This window comes from Morone saxatilis, unplaced genomic scaffold (genome assembly GCF_004916995.1).
Source record: "Morone saxatilis isolate NCDOM2014 unplaced genomic scaffold, NCSU_SB_2.0 Contig11, whole genome shotgun sequence".
NCBI lineage: Eukaryota > Metazoa > Chordata > Actinopteri > Moronidae > Morone > Morone saxatilis.
Genome location: NW_023339663.1, coordinates 29,427,332 through 29,442,054, shown reverse-complemented (window position 1 = coordinate 29,442,054; position 14,723 = coordinate 29,427,332). Strand labels below are relative to the sequence as shown.

The 14,723-nt window shown below is 39.0% G+C and overlaps 1 protein-coding gene across 2 annotated transcripts in view; it reads right to left on the bottom strand.

Annotated features, from left to right (window-relative positions):
- arnt2 (aryl-hydrocarbon receptor nuclear translocator 2) overlaps positions 1–14,723 on the bottom strand; it is a gene marked incomplete in the record, with an annotated part of 69,084 nt that overhangs the window by 16,254 nt on the left and 38,107 nt on the right. For both annotated transcript variants that reach the window (XM_035651728.1, XM_035651729.1), the window contains 4 exon segments: positions 5,693–5,844; positions 9,071–9,145; positions 11,181–11,315; positions 12,744–12,820. In XM_035651728.1, the coding sequence (XP_035507621.1) occupies positions 5,693–5,844; positions 9,071–9,145; positions 11,181–11,315; positions 12,744–12,820 (439 nt within the window).

Genomic DNA, 14,723 nt, shown 5'->3' with positions numbered 1-14,723 from the left:
TATTCAAAAATCTTACAGGTATAATTGCTGGACTAGAAATCAAACAGATCTTGTCTGCACCTGGACAGCATTGCTCAAACATTTTAATGGAGAATATAGGTATCTAGTTTCCATTTTAACACAATTCTACAGTTTAGTAAGCACAGACACAGTATTACATGACCTTGATGAAAAATGTCTTTTTGAAAATGTGCTGAAAAAAACATGTATTTATTCCTTTCCTTGCCTGCCATAACAAGGCTATAGCGGACACAATGTGCACTACTGTATTAATCAAGAAACTCAACATTAAATATGCTGTCTGTACCACGTCTAGAATGAAAATGAGTTAGTCTGTATTTGTGTGTACACTCATTACCAGGCATTCTCAGTTCATCCAGCATGTAGATAGATGTGATTTGACAAAAGCAGCGAGGGCAGAGGAGCATGCTGCCACAGCAGGATATTACAGGTTTGTCAACTCATTCTCCACAGTCTGCTCACATTCACCACAGGCCCAACGCGTCTGGAAATTAGCTTCTGCAGAGGTTTACTTTCTGGTCAGAGATGGCACAACATGTTGATCAGCTGCTGCACAGAGGGAAAATGGAAGATGTACCGGACACATCAGCAGCAGCGCTATTTACCACTGCTTCCTAGCTTTAAATCAACAGCTAGCTAATAGCTATTTCACTGATGGGACTGGCTGTATTGTCCCATTAAGCAACCAAATCGTACCATTTCTGACTAAGACAAGTGAGAAGAGGAAATCTAACAGGCTAGAAGGCTTTTCTCTAACTATACACTGAGAGGCAGTTAAAGTGACAACTGTGCCAGCATTAGGGATATAACTCAAATGAAGGTGCTGTCAGAGCAGCAGGGACTAAACAACTGATACTATTTTGTGGTTTGATATGCAGAAAGCTCTCTCTGGGCCTGTGGTGAATTCATTTGAATTTAAAATCAATTAAAAAATCAAAATAAGAACAACACTGCAGATAAATGACAACATTTCTTACTGAGAAGACCACATAGAGGGTCTGAAAAGTTCCATTGCAATTTAGGAAATGCAAAACAAGATATTATAACTGTATTTATCACAGCAGATGTGATGAAACATCACACAATTTGCCAATTATATTGTCACTTCTCAGACATATTCATAAAGAAACTATTATGGTTCTTAAGCTGGGAAGAATAGTTTAAAAGAATTGATCACGACTCAGAACAGAAACTGGGTGATTATCAACTCTGAGAGTTTATCTTGAAGACAATTTACAGACAACATATAACTCCTTTGTTCATACCTCATTGCCAATATCATTACTGCTTTAGCAAATGCATTTATAGCACTATTTATTACGTAAAATTGTCACTGGGTGATTTTTATTATGCTAGTGACTTCTTGCTTTCTCTCCTTGCTTCTTAGGTTCTAAGCCACTCTTTAGAATATGCCCCCAAGAAGTGTATTCATACTACTGGGAGCTCTGGCCATTCAGCTGCGGGAAATCTCCGTTTGCTAGAACCATTCTGGTCGTTATTATTTCCTAAAAATCGACAAGTTTAACTTCCAAGGACCTCTAAAGTGGAATCAAGACTAGGGTAAAAATCCCCTCAGGACCCCTTATGTAAGAACAATTTCAAAACATTACAGTATTAATTTAAATATATAAATTGTACTAGCCAATTATTAGTAGTAATATTCCCAGTGTAAATGTTAGTAAGCATTTAATTGTATGCAATCATATATTCCTTTCAAGCAGGACGTGAGGAAGCGTAAATATACGTAATGAAAAACACTCACCAAATCTGTATCCACTGAACTCATGGAACTAAACCGTAGTAATTCTGTGATGTATGAATTCGGCGTACATCACTGACATGAGCGCTTTCCAAATATGAACCACCTGAGTACACACAGATGCTCACTGCGCATACTGAGCGGCTCTTGCACACATTCAACAGACAGCTCATTAATGTACGAGCTCAACAGTATAAGGGAGTTGCATACTGCGCTCCCTCTTGAACGCAACATGTGTACGTACACATGTACAAACAGAGGCGACACAGGTATTCATCATGTGGTGAGGGACTGGGGAAAGCCATCTGCTTCTGAACTTTGGGCTGTTCTGATAGATGAGATCCATTTTTTTATAGTGACCTCATAAATCTAACACATATTCTGTTAATACTGCCACTTCAGCCTGAAGAGGCTGTTGGCAGTGATTCATGTCTGTAGCACACGTACTAAAAGCTATTAGCTGTATGTTTACATTGCTAATCTAATAATATAGCTAATAGGATAGCTGAGGGCATAGCAAGAGGAACAGGACATGGTGAAGACTGAAGGCCACTGACTGAGAAATCAGCCTCTGAATCCATGTTGATCAGTGCCCACAGGAATGGCTGTGCCCATTCACTCAATGTATGCACAGTTCCCTTCCCTAACTATCGACTGACTCAACAGTGACACCACTGCCCCCTACTGCCAAACACCTCTGCATGCCACTGGCTATACAGGAACCTCACAACTAATTATAAGTGACTCATAGTTGTTACCCAATGTGCAGACGGTAATATGTTTGAGTTTTAACTCTGCCAACAGGAGATGAAAACATAATTGCATTAATAAAACAGACAATTAAAAAAAATAAGTCAACTGACGATTCAATTCATGAATAAGTTATTAAATATATAAGAAAAATATATAAGCCTGATTACAGTGCTAGGGGAGGGCCTCTTAGCACAAAAAAACATTCAAATAGATACTCTTTTAATTTCTTTTATATATCAAACAAAAAGAGCAGAAAATGAGAGGCAGGAAATGGATGTTTGGCGTTTTTGATTGACTAATTAATCCTTAATTAAATAATGAATAATTGTGTTGATCCACCAGTGACTAACAATTCATCAGTTGGCTAATCATTATACATGTTATTTTATAATTCGTCTTGTTTCAATATCTTTTGAGAACACCAAAAATTGTGATGTTTGATTTCCTCACTATTGCTTTCCCGTAATACTGGGACAAATATCCTCTGTTCTTGAAGCAGTGAAGTTGTCTGCTGCCCTGTACATATACTTGTATTTCAGAGCTGGGCTGTGGGGCCTGATCTCCACTATCCAACAAGGTACAAGACTCACCAAGGACAAACAAGAAGCAGCTCAGCAGGGCAGAGAGACTCCACACCTTTCAGTTAACACCTTGTTAACAACATGGGAATCAATAAAAGTAGGTAAATATTATCCCTGCTGCCTTGAACAGTCTGGGGACTCACACTGCTTCTTTTAATGGGAATATTATTTTTGACTCTGCAGGTGAGGCAGAGCGAGGTGAGAAATCAAAGTTGCTGACATCACGGGCAGAAACACGGCAGTAAACCTCATTTCCTCCTTAAGCATATACTGAATTAGAGTTAAACTCATCTATACTATACTATATACTATCTACTGAGAATGACATTCACTTAAAACAACATGTGTGTAGAATTGCACATATCATGTCATGAACAAGTGACAGCATAGCCACAACTGTGGTCATGTCATGCTAGTGGTATTGTAAGTTCACTTTATATTTTAGACCTGCATTACCCTCTACCCTTCCTGCTTCCTGTCCCAGCTGCAAGCTTTATATGACCATGGCATGGTTAAAGGGACAATAACACTGGCCGCATGCCTTTCTCTGCATTGTTTCACAAGAAGCAGTGATCATCTTGTATATAATATACCTGAAAGGCAAAAAGAGCAGGATTTGTTACTCCTCCCTGGCTCAGCAAGAGAAAGTGAAGGAAAAATGGGAACAAGGATGAATGAGAGAAATAAAACATTGTTTTATTATTGTTTTGTGGCATTTAGGTTCTAAAGCAGAAATAAACACTTCCACACCTCCGCACAACCCTGCGGGAAAGAGCTGCATTGTGTGAAGGCAGACAGACACAAGGACCGGCAGCTTTTTATATACATCCATGAAAAAGACAGAGAGCAGAGGAGACAGACGGAGACAGCGATGTTGGTTGCTATGTTTATTAAAGGCCTCTGCACACCAACCCGTCGGCAGAAAAGCAGTCCAGTACTGATCAGTCAGCTCTCGTCTCCTCGAGTCGGTCCCAAAAAAAGTGCCTCCGAACACACCAAACCTACACCTTAACTGGAGCGTTACGTTCCTGCGGGTGCTGCGAGAGCGTAATACGTCCACGATAACAGCGGCGGCCGCTAATCTGTGTTGTCGGGCCAAAAAAATTAAAACCAGGAAATGACGGATCATTCTAGACCTAGTAAACACAGACGCACGCTGTCCGTCAGTTCATTGTTTTCATCCATAGTTTGAGTAGTAGTCAAGAAGGATCGTATTGTGCATTACTTCCCTGAACGGAAAATATGATGGCTAATAATAACAGAGATATCTGCGTATGGCGTAGTATGTTTACCATCTCAACTTCCGGTTATTCTCGTGTCACTCACTGATGAGTTCTAAAAGGGCTAGCGAATCAGATGGTCATTGAGGCCGACCCACTGCGATTCGACATGTATGAAGGCCGACGACGACTGACGACGGCACGGGACACACCGAACCGATTCGAGTCACCGACCTCGCCCGACTGTCCGACGACGTCCGACGGCCGATAATCGGGTTGGTGTGCAGAGGCCTTTAGAGTCCTGACCTCCTGAGCGCTGCCCAAAGGTTGACAACCAGAAGCATCCCGAACACAGAAAAATAAGAAAACACAGGGCCGCGGGGATTGACTGAGAGGGAATATTTTTGTATGAGTGATGCATTGTCTTTTAAGAAAATTCTACTCATTATGCCTTTAACTTATTCTCTTAATTCAGATAGTAACTTGAGTATGTTTTATTTAACTTCCACTTATCGTACTACACCATTTGAATAAATCCAAATAGCGTTTCTCAAAGAATGACAAAAGTCATACATTTCTAAAATGATCACAGCAAAGCCCTCTAAACTCTGTGGGCTTAAGTTGCTTCTCAGGAGTAGTCTTACCTTATCTCCACCACTGTGGCCCTTTCAATTACTGATATCAATAAATCTCAGTGACGTTTATTGGAAGGAATTGATCAAACCCTCTTGGTTTGATTGATCTTCTGTCTTTGCAGTTTCTTATTTTACATAATGTGTGTTGCATAGTGGAAATCTCATTAGAAACAAGCTACCTCAGTATTGATGAATCTACATGCAGTATTACATGGAAATGACAGCCTTGCATCTATTATATCAAGGTGTCAAAGTTGATAAGCTGTTGATTTATTGAAAAGATTTTATCTTTTGCAACCTTTATCGTGCACGAAAAGTGGTCTTTACACATAATAATGGAGATCACACCACACCATGCACATTACAGAAAAAATATATCTACACTTCCAAGAATAAGACTAAATAAAAAAATACAATATGCCACAAAAGGTTGGTGGAAACCCTGGTCTTATTTTGTGTACTTTTCGTCTGGCTGTGTTTTGGTCTCAGTTCCACTAAAGGGAAATTGAAATGCTACAGCATATGCTGATATTTTAGACAACAATGAGCTTCCAACAACTGCACAGAGCCTGACCTCAACCACATACAACACTTTTGGAAAGAACTTGGGCGGCAACTGCGAGCAAAGCCTTGCCATCCAGCATCAGTGGCTGACCCCACCATTTGGTGCTTGATTTTAAATGGTGTGTGTGTATGTGTGTGTGTGTGTGAGTAAGAACCTACTTGACATTGGTGTTGGTGCAGATGATGTACTCTATCTCATCAGAATATGGGTTCTGGAAGGTGAAGCTGCTGGTTCTGATCAGCATCCACTCCCTGTTCTTCATTCGGAAGCGATACATTACCGACAGAACCTGACCCTTCAACTTCACCACCTGCAGAGGGAGGAGAACCACGGATTAACATTGCTGTTTTTCTAATACGTCTTCATTATCCAGCTGGGCCCGGAGGAGGAAAGAGTAGCAGAGACTGAAACTAATGTGACAACAGCTTAATGTATTTTTCTTCCCATTACAGGCTTCTTCAGATCTGTAGTTGACAATATCCAGCGTGTTCACCTGAGAGTAAAACATTCAATTAGCCATGATGTAATCAAGTCTAAATTAAACTTTTTTAGCTGAGCAGTCTTCACTGAGCCAAGAACAAAGTGGGGACCCATTAAATCCATTTTAATTTTCAACTTGTCACAAAAGCCAGTTTCATCTGGGTGGAGGGAGAATCTTAAAGAGTGTAATTAGCAGCTATTTTATTATTTTATTATGATAACCCTGATTTCTAAGTTCTGGGTAGAGCTATCATATCATTTTCTGCTGTGTCATGTACCCTCTGTGGCAGGATTCTGGTCCCAATACTGTGCTCCCGGTTTTCCTCCTATGAGCCAATCACTTCGTTGACTGTCAGTCTGAGTAATGAACATTTCTTCCCAATGTGAAACATATCTAAAATGACTGAAATAAACTGCTGAGGACGCTTGAAACAGACAGACAGAAGGGATGGGGAGGAAAGGAAAATGTTGCTCTGGTTGAGTTCAGCTACAACAATACGGTCAGAATGATGCTGTTTTGCTGACAAATAGTTTTTATATGGTAGAGATTTTATATTTATATGGTAGTGTGTTCTTTATACTATCACATTTTTTCTAAAATTAGATCTAAAAATAAATAAATCACAATATATTGAATCGTAAACCCTGTATCGTGATAGGCATCACATCACCAGATTCTTGCCAATACACGGCCCTAATAAATAGAGAAGATTCTGGGGTTTCTCTGATTACATAACCAATCATTCCAACTTTATTTGTACAGCACCTTTCATTCATGTCAGTGCAGTTCAAAGTGCAGTTCAAAGACCACTGACGAGCCGATATTAAGACAGAACAAGTGTAGATGGTAATAGAGTGAAATAAAAACTAGATAAAATAAATTAAACAAAGATGAAATTTGTTACAATTAAAATAGTTTTAAAAGTAAACAGAGTTAAATAAAAGCCAGACCAGATACTAGATAAAATAGATCAGGATGACAAGATAAAGTAAACACATAAAATTGATAAGGGATACAAAATCAAATATTATTAAAAATAAAAATAACAGATAAAATAATATAGAATAAAACCTTATAACAAAATAGAAAAAGGAAGTGAATAAAATAAACAAATGTCCATAAACCAATTTTACCAGATGAAATAAAACAACTACCTTGATTAAATAAACCAGATCAAATAAAATAGATGTATCTATATATCTATTTTAATCACCTAATTAAGTTGTGAGTATTACACACTATAATTTAACATGTTAGACAATTGCAGCTGACCCATTTAGAATCAGAATGAACTCTATTAGTGATTAAGAGGGCTAAATACTTGCAGACATATGCAAAAAGCATAATCAGTGAACCTAATCATTCAGCCTGCCAGTACTCCTGTCAGTCAAACCAAAGTAGGTAGCATGTCTGCTAAGAGACGAGCCACTTATATATATACTTGAACAACTAAAGTGCTGATGGATTGTGTGTGTGTGTGTGTGAGCTGGATGAAAGCCAGATGTTTCCACTGTGAGCAGAGAAGGAAAACATTCCTGGTGCTTCTGGGTTGGACCTTCTTTTAATAATCTCTACATTTTTAATGTATCTAAATCTAATCTAATATGGTATCTAGTCTTTTTTATGACTAAACACTTTAAAGGTCCCTCTTAGCATTTTAATGTACCATATAATAATTCTGCATTGTGCAGTCTAGACTTAATATAGCAATATATATATATATAAATGAAGCGTGTCATTTTGCTTTCTTCCTCCCACACATCCTAATAGCATCACAGTGGGCAGTTTAGTCTGGCGGCGGTGTTGAAGGCTATTCTCTTGGTTTTTCAGTGCTTCAATTTATCAGATTAAGTTGTAACCTGTAACCCCAACAAAAGCATAGGCATAATATCCCAGTGCTGGCTTTGCTACACTGGCTTTCTGTTAAATGTATGATTACATTTAAAATCCTTCTAATTACTTTTAAGGTCTTACACAATGTGGCCCTCCATATATCCTCCATATATCAGTGAGCTGTTAATCCTACACGGGTCTCCAGGTCATCAGGTCAAGGGTTCCTGGTTGTGCCCCACTTCAAGTTCAAGAGAGGAGGTGACAGAGCTTTAATGTAGCCTGCTGACTATATAAAAATGCAGTTTCTACAGTGAATAATAGATGTCACTATAACCATATGGGAATACCAGTCACAGGACTAAGATTAAGATTAAGATTAGATATGCCTTTATAGCTTTATTCAACCTTCATTGACAGCTGATCTCATCAGATCAAGAGCACTTAATCGTCAGGGGTTTCGGCTTTCTCGCTGGAAACTGACGTAATCTACCATTTAGCTGTGCGCTGGTTCAGGCATGGGACAGTTGTGGAGCGGTTCTATTCTCTGTGTTATAAAATCAAAAGAAAAAGGTCACAGCAATATTGAACTGCGCAACCCTTAGTGGTTGGCAGACCTCCCTCCACACTGATCAAAAGCTTGCAAAGAAAAGATGGGCTTTAGTTGCAAATATATGCAACATGGCATTATTTGTTGTGAAACTTTGACTTTGAAGGCCAATCAGTGACAGCAACTCCACAGACTTTCACTGTTTACAGAATTGAACCAGCACTCAAGATGTTGCAGCCTTTAGAAGGACATTAATCTGTTCTCAGAGCCTCTTTTGATGTGGAAGGAGTAGATGCAGATGGAGCTTATTGAAAAGCATTGTGATGACAGCTCTTGGGACATAAATATGTGAGCAAACTTTCTCTTATAACACTGAACAGGCAGGCTGCAGGTCAAGATAACTGACAGTTACCTTTGTGCTTTGAATCTCCACTACAAGACTTGCAACTGACCTGACCTTGTAACTCTGGTTTTTGTGTACAATAAAGTTGTACTAACTCATTTACTGGCTTTGCACATCATTTGGGTACATTCATTTTGCTTCATAATTTTTATAATTATTCATTTTTTCCCATCTCTTAAGTTTTAACCCCATGATCTCTGCTGTTGCTTTTTGTACCTGACTCAACAAAAAGGAACCTTTCGGTCCAGTTAACAGCTACAGTCCCGTCTTACCTGTTGGAAACTTTCTCTCAGGTGACTCTGGTCCTCAGGATGGCAGAACTCCAGGATATCTTTCCCCAGCAGGTCCTACAGGACAGTATAACAGTTGGTTAACAGAGGTTTATCCTCTTAAAAAGAGGGTTTGTTTGACCAAACAACACAAAAAAACATATATCATATTCCATATTGCATTCTACAGTAGGATTACAATGTCCACAGATTGTTTTTGTCTATTAAATAAACCGATAGTCAAAAACAGATCTTACATCTACATATTGGAAGAGATAGTAGTAGTAGTTGTTAGTAAAAGCAAAGGCTGGCACAGTCAGAGTATACACTAAACAAACTAATGTAGATCACAGATGATGCTGCGTTGTTCTGAATACTATTAATTGGTTAATTAACCAACAGCTGAGTTCCAACTCAGTATTTCTGTTTTCATCTGATTTTGAAATGAAACTCAGATATTAAATGCAGGTTTCCTTACAGGTGAAAGGGAATTGTGGATGTTGCATTGCAGATGATAATAAATGAAATGCCAGATATCTCATTTCAGAAGAAAGATAAATGTGTTGCAGTAAAAGAAAAAAAATGCTCTGCAGGAAAATAAGAAGTTTCTCCTCCAAACAGGACGTGTTTGTTATGAATGGTAATATAACAGCATGACTCTGTTTCCGAGGTGTCTTGTTGAGTAATGGGAGAAATCAGTCAACAAAGACACAAGCTGACTGGCCACAGGAATGTGTTTGACATACTAGTGCAGGCAACAATTCTTTTTCATCTTGGTCTGCTTATTTCTACTGTCAACACACTAACTCGTGTGCATAGCTGATAATGCAAAGTACTGGGGAGTCATGGAATTTGCTCCTCATGTGAAACATGAGGAATTCATCTGAGACCATAGCGTGACTGGGGTACTGCAACAGAGCCTTAGTGAATTATTTTAAGGTTAGGGGGTCAAAGTCATTGAAAACAAGTGTTTGTGATTCACATATGAAGCCTCTGACAACTGGCAGGTGGTCATGTTGTGGAACTGGACACGTTTTTTGCATATTTCTTTTATGTTTGGTCTAAACAGTAATATATTTTGGAACTAGACTGATCACACTAATAAAAGCGTATAGAACAAGTAAAGGTTGGTTGCTAATGAAAGCCAGGCAGGAAACATACTCACCGCTCTGCTGCTCTCACTATTTCTTTCACAAAAATACAACAAATTAATTCCATTTTGACGTTCTTTTGATCGTTCTTAAGTTACCGCCATTACACTTCCTGTAGATGTTTCACAAGCCTACCAGGAAGGGGAGGGATTATGCCTTTGAGCAACTGGAAGGCTTTAATATGAAACAAATATGCAGGAAGTGTTGAGTTTCAATCCAAGCAGCAATCCAAGAGGTTTCAAAGTTGAAGCGCCTGGTTTTAATTAGTGAATGAAAGATGTTATTCTGTTTAAATGAGAGAAATGTGAGTATGACTTGACTCTGTTTATATACTGATGGAATTACTGAGTGGGAATATCCATTACACTGAATTTATCAAGACAACAAAAAATGGAGAAACAACGAGGCTTCATACTTACACTGGATCAAATATTCATCAGAATGAGGAAACTTATAATTATAAGGAATTTATAATATACTCTAATATAAGCATTTGTTTTAGGTGAAGGCCTGGTTCTTTAAATAGAACAAGGACAAAACTTAAAGCTGCAGTAGTAACTTTTGTAAAAATAAACTTGTCATATTTGCTGAAACTTTCACTATATCCTGACAGTAGAACATGAGACAGATAATCGGATCAGGTTGGCTTTTATTGGTTGTTTTCATTCAGGCCCGGTGGATTCTTGCAAATGTCATTAGAAGCTCTAGGAGGAGCCAGAGGAACCTGATTTTCTCAGATTATCTGTCTCATGTTCTACTGTCAGGATATAGTAAAAGTTTCAGCATATATGACAAAAAGTTATTTTTATAAAAGTTACCTACTGCAGCTTTAATCAAAACCCTACGAAAGATCATTGCTGTCAGTTCACTGTGGATATGAACATGTGAGGACAATGCAAATTACCCTCACATAAAACTTAAAAACAGATGATGACACCATGAATTATGAATCCCCCGCTGACCTGAGGCTGATAACCAATGACGTTGATGCAGCGCGGGTCGACAAAAGTGATGACACCATCCGAGTTGTGACGTGACAGGAACTCTGTGGGCACCGACAGGCCGTTCATATCCATAGAGACTGGAGAGCTGGTCACCTGAGGGAGAGCGCACACACATGTAGCTGATACAGCATTCAGGCACAGGGACCAAGATATTTAAGACAAGGAGAGATGAGGGATAAATAATACTTTCACTAACATAGACCACGCCAACAGCTGTATGGATTAAGAAAAGTTTATTACACGTTATGAATGAATGTGGAATGCTGTGGGATGAATGATGATGATGAAATGAGGTGAGTTCGGGGCGTGGTCTTTGTTCCCGAACCTAGTTCTAAAACTCCATATATCAATAGCCGTGTTTACATCCAAATGTTTGGCAAATTGTAACCGAAATTTCAAGTATTTTTGAAAAAAGTATAAAAAAGTATCCGTACTTGGCCTGCGACTATCAATAGTGACACAGTGTCAACTCACTGAAGCTGCGAGCTGTTTCAGAAACATTTCTGATTAAGTGATAGTGGAAACCACAGCATCGATGATAGATTTTTGCTGCTGTGGTTCAGATTATAATAGTGTTTACCCATCAAGAATAAGGGAACTGAAAAGGAAATGAATAAAAACAAATCTATTGATAAAATAAATAAATGAAAATACAAATAGGATGTAAAGAAATGTGTCTTTAAATGAGGAAATCAAAGTGACAGTAATTCAATGAGTGAATAAGTAATGGGCCATAATTAATAAATATAAGTAGATTTCCTCCATTCCACTGGGCACGTTGGTGTAGTTAGTTGCCTGCCTTTTGTTAAATTGCTGAGATTTTGTTGACTGGGTCTTTTTTCCTTGATTTATGTGCTTATACCATGGGTAAGTAAGCTACGTCATTAAATGGTTTTCTTTTCTGTCTGTTTTACAATCATGAGTCTGCAAGGGTGTTTTATTTATAAAATTTACCAGATTCTCTATGCCATTTCAGACTTCCTGCCCGGGTTGATCTGCGCTGCGCCGAGCTGTGCAGAGCAGAGAGCCGCTTCTGGAACGCTAATGAAACTCGCTGCTGCTGGTTGTTTAGAACGGCAGCGATCAGTTCCAGCGGCCACGTTGCGGCTGGAACGCAATGCAGCTGTGCCCGTTGGAATTAGCCAATTAGTGTAAGCAAAATCTTTTCGGTAACAAACACTATAGCGAGCATGAATTTATGTCAGTTATGATTGATACCAAAAGTGACAAGTTTCCATAAAAAAATAATCAATCAAATTGAAAATCCCTCAACCCACTCCTGCAGTAATTCCACTCCTCCACTTGAGTTGTGTGTAAAATATGACTAAATTCACAGCTTGTCCAATTATTGCCCCTTTCCTCAGAGGCTGAGATGGATGCAGCATATTTAGCAATAATGTGTTGATTATTTAAAACATACTCTCTGACAGAGGGACAGATGAGAAGCGAATGATGCTGGTTTAATATGGACACTTTGATACTAAAGGTTTAGTGTTTTATTGTGAAATCAAAGTGGGGCACCTGCAGTCTTCCGATGGCCACTAGGCAGTATTTTCCAGTCTGACCCGCCTCTGTGTCTTCATCTGGTATAGTCATACCTGAGGGAAAGAGGGTCAGAGACAGAGACATTTAACAAACATTTCTCATAAAGTGTAACCACTTACTTTTCCATTTGCTACCTGAACTGTGCAGCAGTGAGAGGTAATCTACTGGCTGACATGGCACAATGATTTACAATGATTTATAAAGCATGTTTTTACCATTAAGCCTCCACGACGCAAGATGGATTTGAGCCACAATACCAGAATCATTCAAAGAATATATTCAAACCTGCTCCCCCTCAGTCTAATACAAATAATTCAGTACAAAAGGGAGGGGGAAACAGATACATGCAGACAAATCAATTCCAACTTCTACCATCAAACATAATGTATCTCAGTAAGTTTCACTCACAGTAGCATCAGCATTGTACACTGCCAGCCATCGTGTCACTGACTGCATTTCAACTACTGAAGCTGGGTGGGGGCAACTGCTGGCCTTGCATAAGGTTTACATTAAATTACATTTCTCACATTGTGATATTGGAATATGATTGCTTTTATTTAAAGGTCCAGTGTGTAACATTTAGGAGGATATATTGGCAAAAATTGAATATAATGTTCAAAGATATACACAAATTTGGGCAAGTTTGATTGTGGTGGCGTCTTCCTACGATATGTGAGCATCTGAATGCTAGTGTACAGAATTTACATACAGAAAAATACAGAACTTTTTAACAATGTCTCAGAAATGGGGAAGAAACTGTTCAGTTATCAGCTGCTTCAACATCAACTTTAGAAAAAAACTGAAAGAAAAACACACTTCAACACACTGGTTCTTTAACCCAGAATATAAGGATTTTACAGTGACCCTCAAAAACATGGATGATCCTAAAGAAACCAAAGAGCATCCACAGCCCCTCCAAAGGCCTCAGGGAAGAGTCTATAAAAATATATAGACGGTCTGTAATCACATTTTTACATTTACTTGGGTGCTGTTTCATGGTAGTAATCACAGAGCAACAATGGCAATTTCCCATAGGGTTGAAAGAAAGGAGCCTCCACATAAAAACAAAACCATGACTCTGTCCTCATTCATGGATGCATTCCTCTCCTCTAGCACAGTTCAGTCAGCAGCAGCTGTACGGGTGCCTTAGTGCACAACTTATGTGTGTCTGCAGCTCGTGTCTCTCTGTTATCCATCTGCGTTTTATGAGTGTGAGTGTGTGTTTTGCCTGATGACCCTTCGCCAGCGGTATTGTGTCCAGAACATTCCAAAGGGGTATTTTTAGTGCAAGGAAGTGAAACATGTGTCAATAATTTCAAAACACACATGGTGTATGTGTGTTTGTGTTATACCTGGAACTATTCCAGCATGAGCTCAAAGTTATGCGAGGGGATTTAGTCTTCTTTTACTTGAGGCTGTCCAGTTCCATCACCCCACTTCACCACATCAGCCATCAAGACACCGGGTTTAAGACCAAGAGGGTGCATTCTGATCCCTGTCTCTGCACAGTGTGAGTGTGTGTGTGTGTTTCTGTTGCAGTCAGAGAGTACATCCAATGCCTTGTGGATTCTCACAACTGGTGTGCCTTAGATCCACTCCAGTTATACTGGTACACGGTATGAGAGTTTCCTTACATTAGTACACAGTATATAACAGCTAAAAAGATATCTGAGAGTGAAATCTATCAGTCCTAAGACTGAAGACGTAAATATTTAAAAGCAGCTCAAAGACACATAGTTTAAATGAATAAAAACAAAAGACTCAGCTGGTTGTAACCCAAACAGGAGGAAATGATGCGCTTGTGTGGGACTATTTTCAGCGATGAATTAATCCACATTTAGTGCTCTAGTGATGTGTGATCTCAATTACTGTGTGACAAAATAAACTACAGTGTGTGTGTGTTTATGGTAATGAAGGAACATGTCAGCCAGTGCAACAGTGTGGCTCACTGACAGC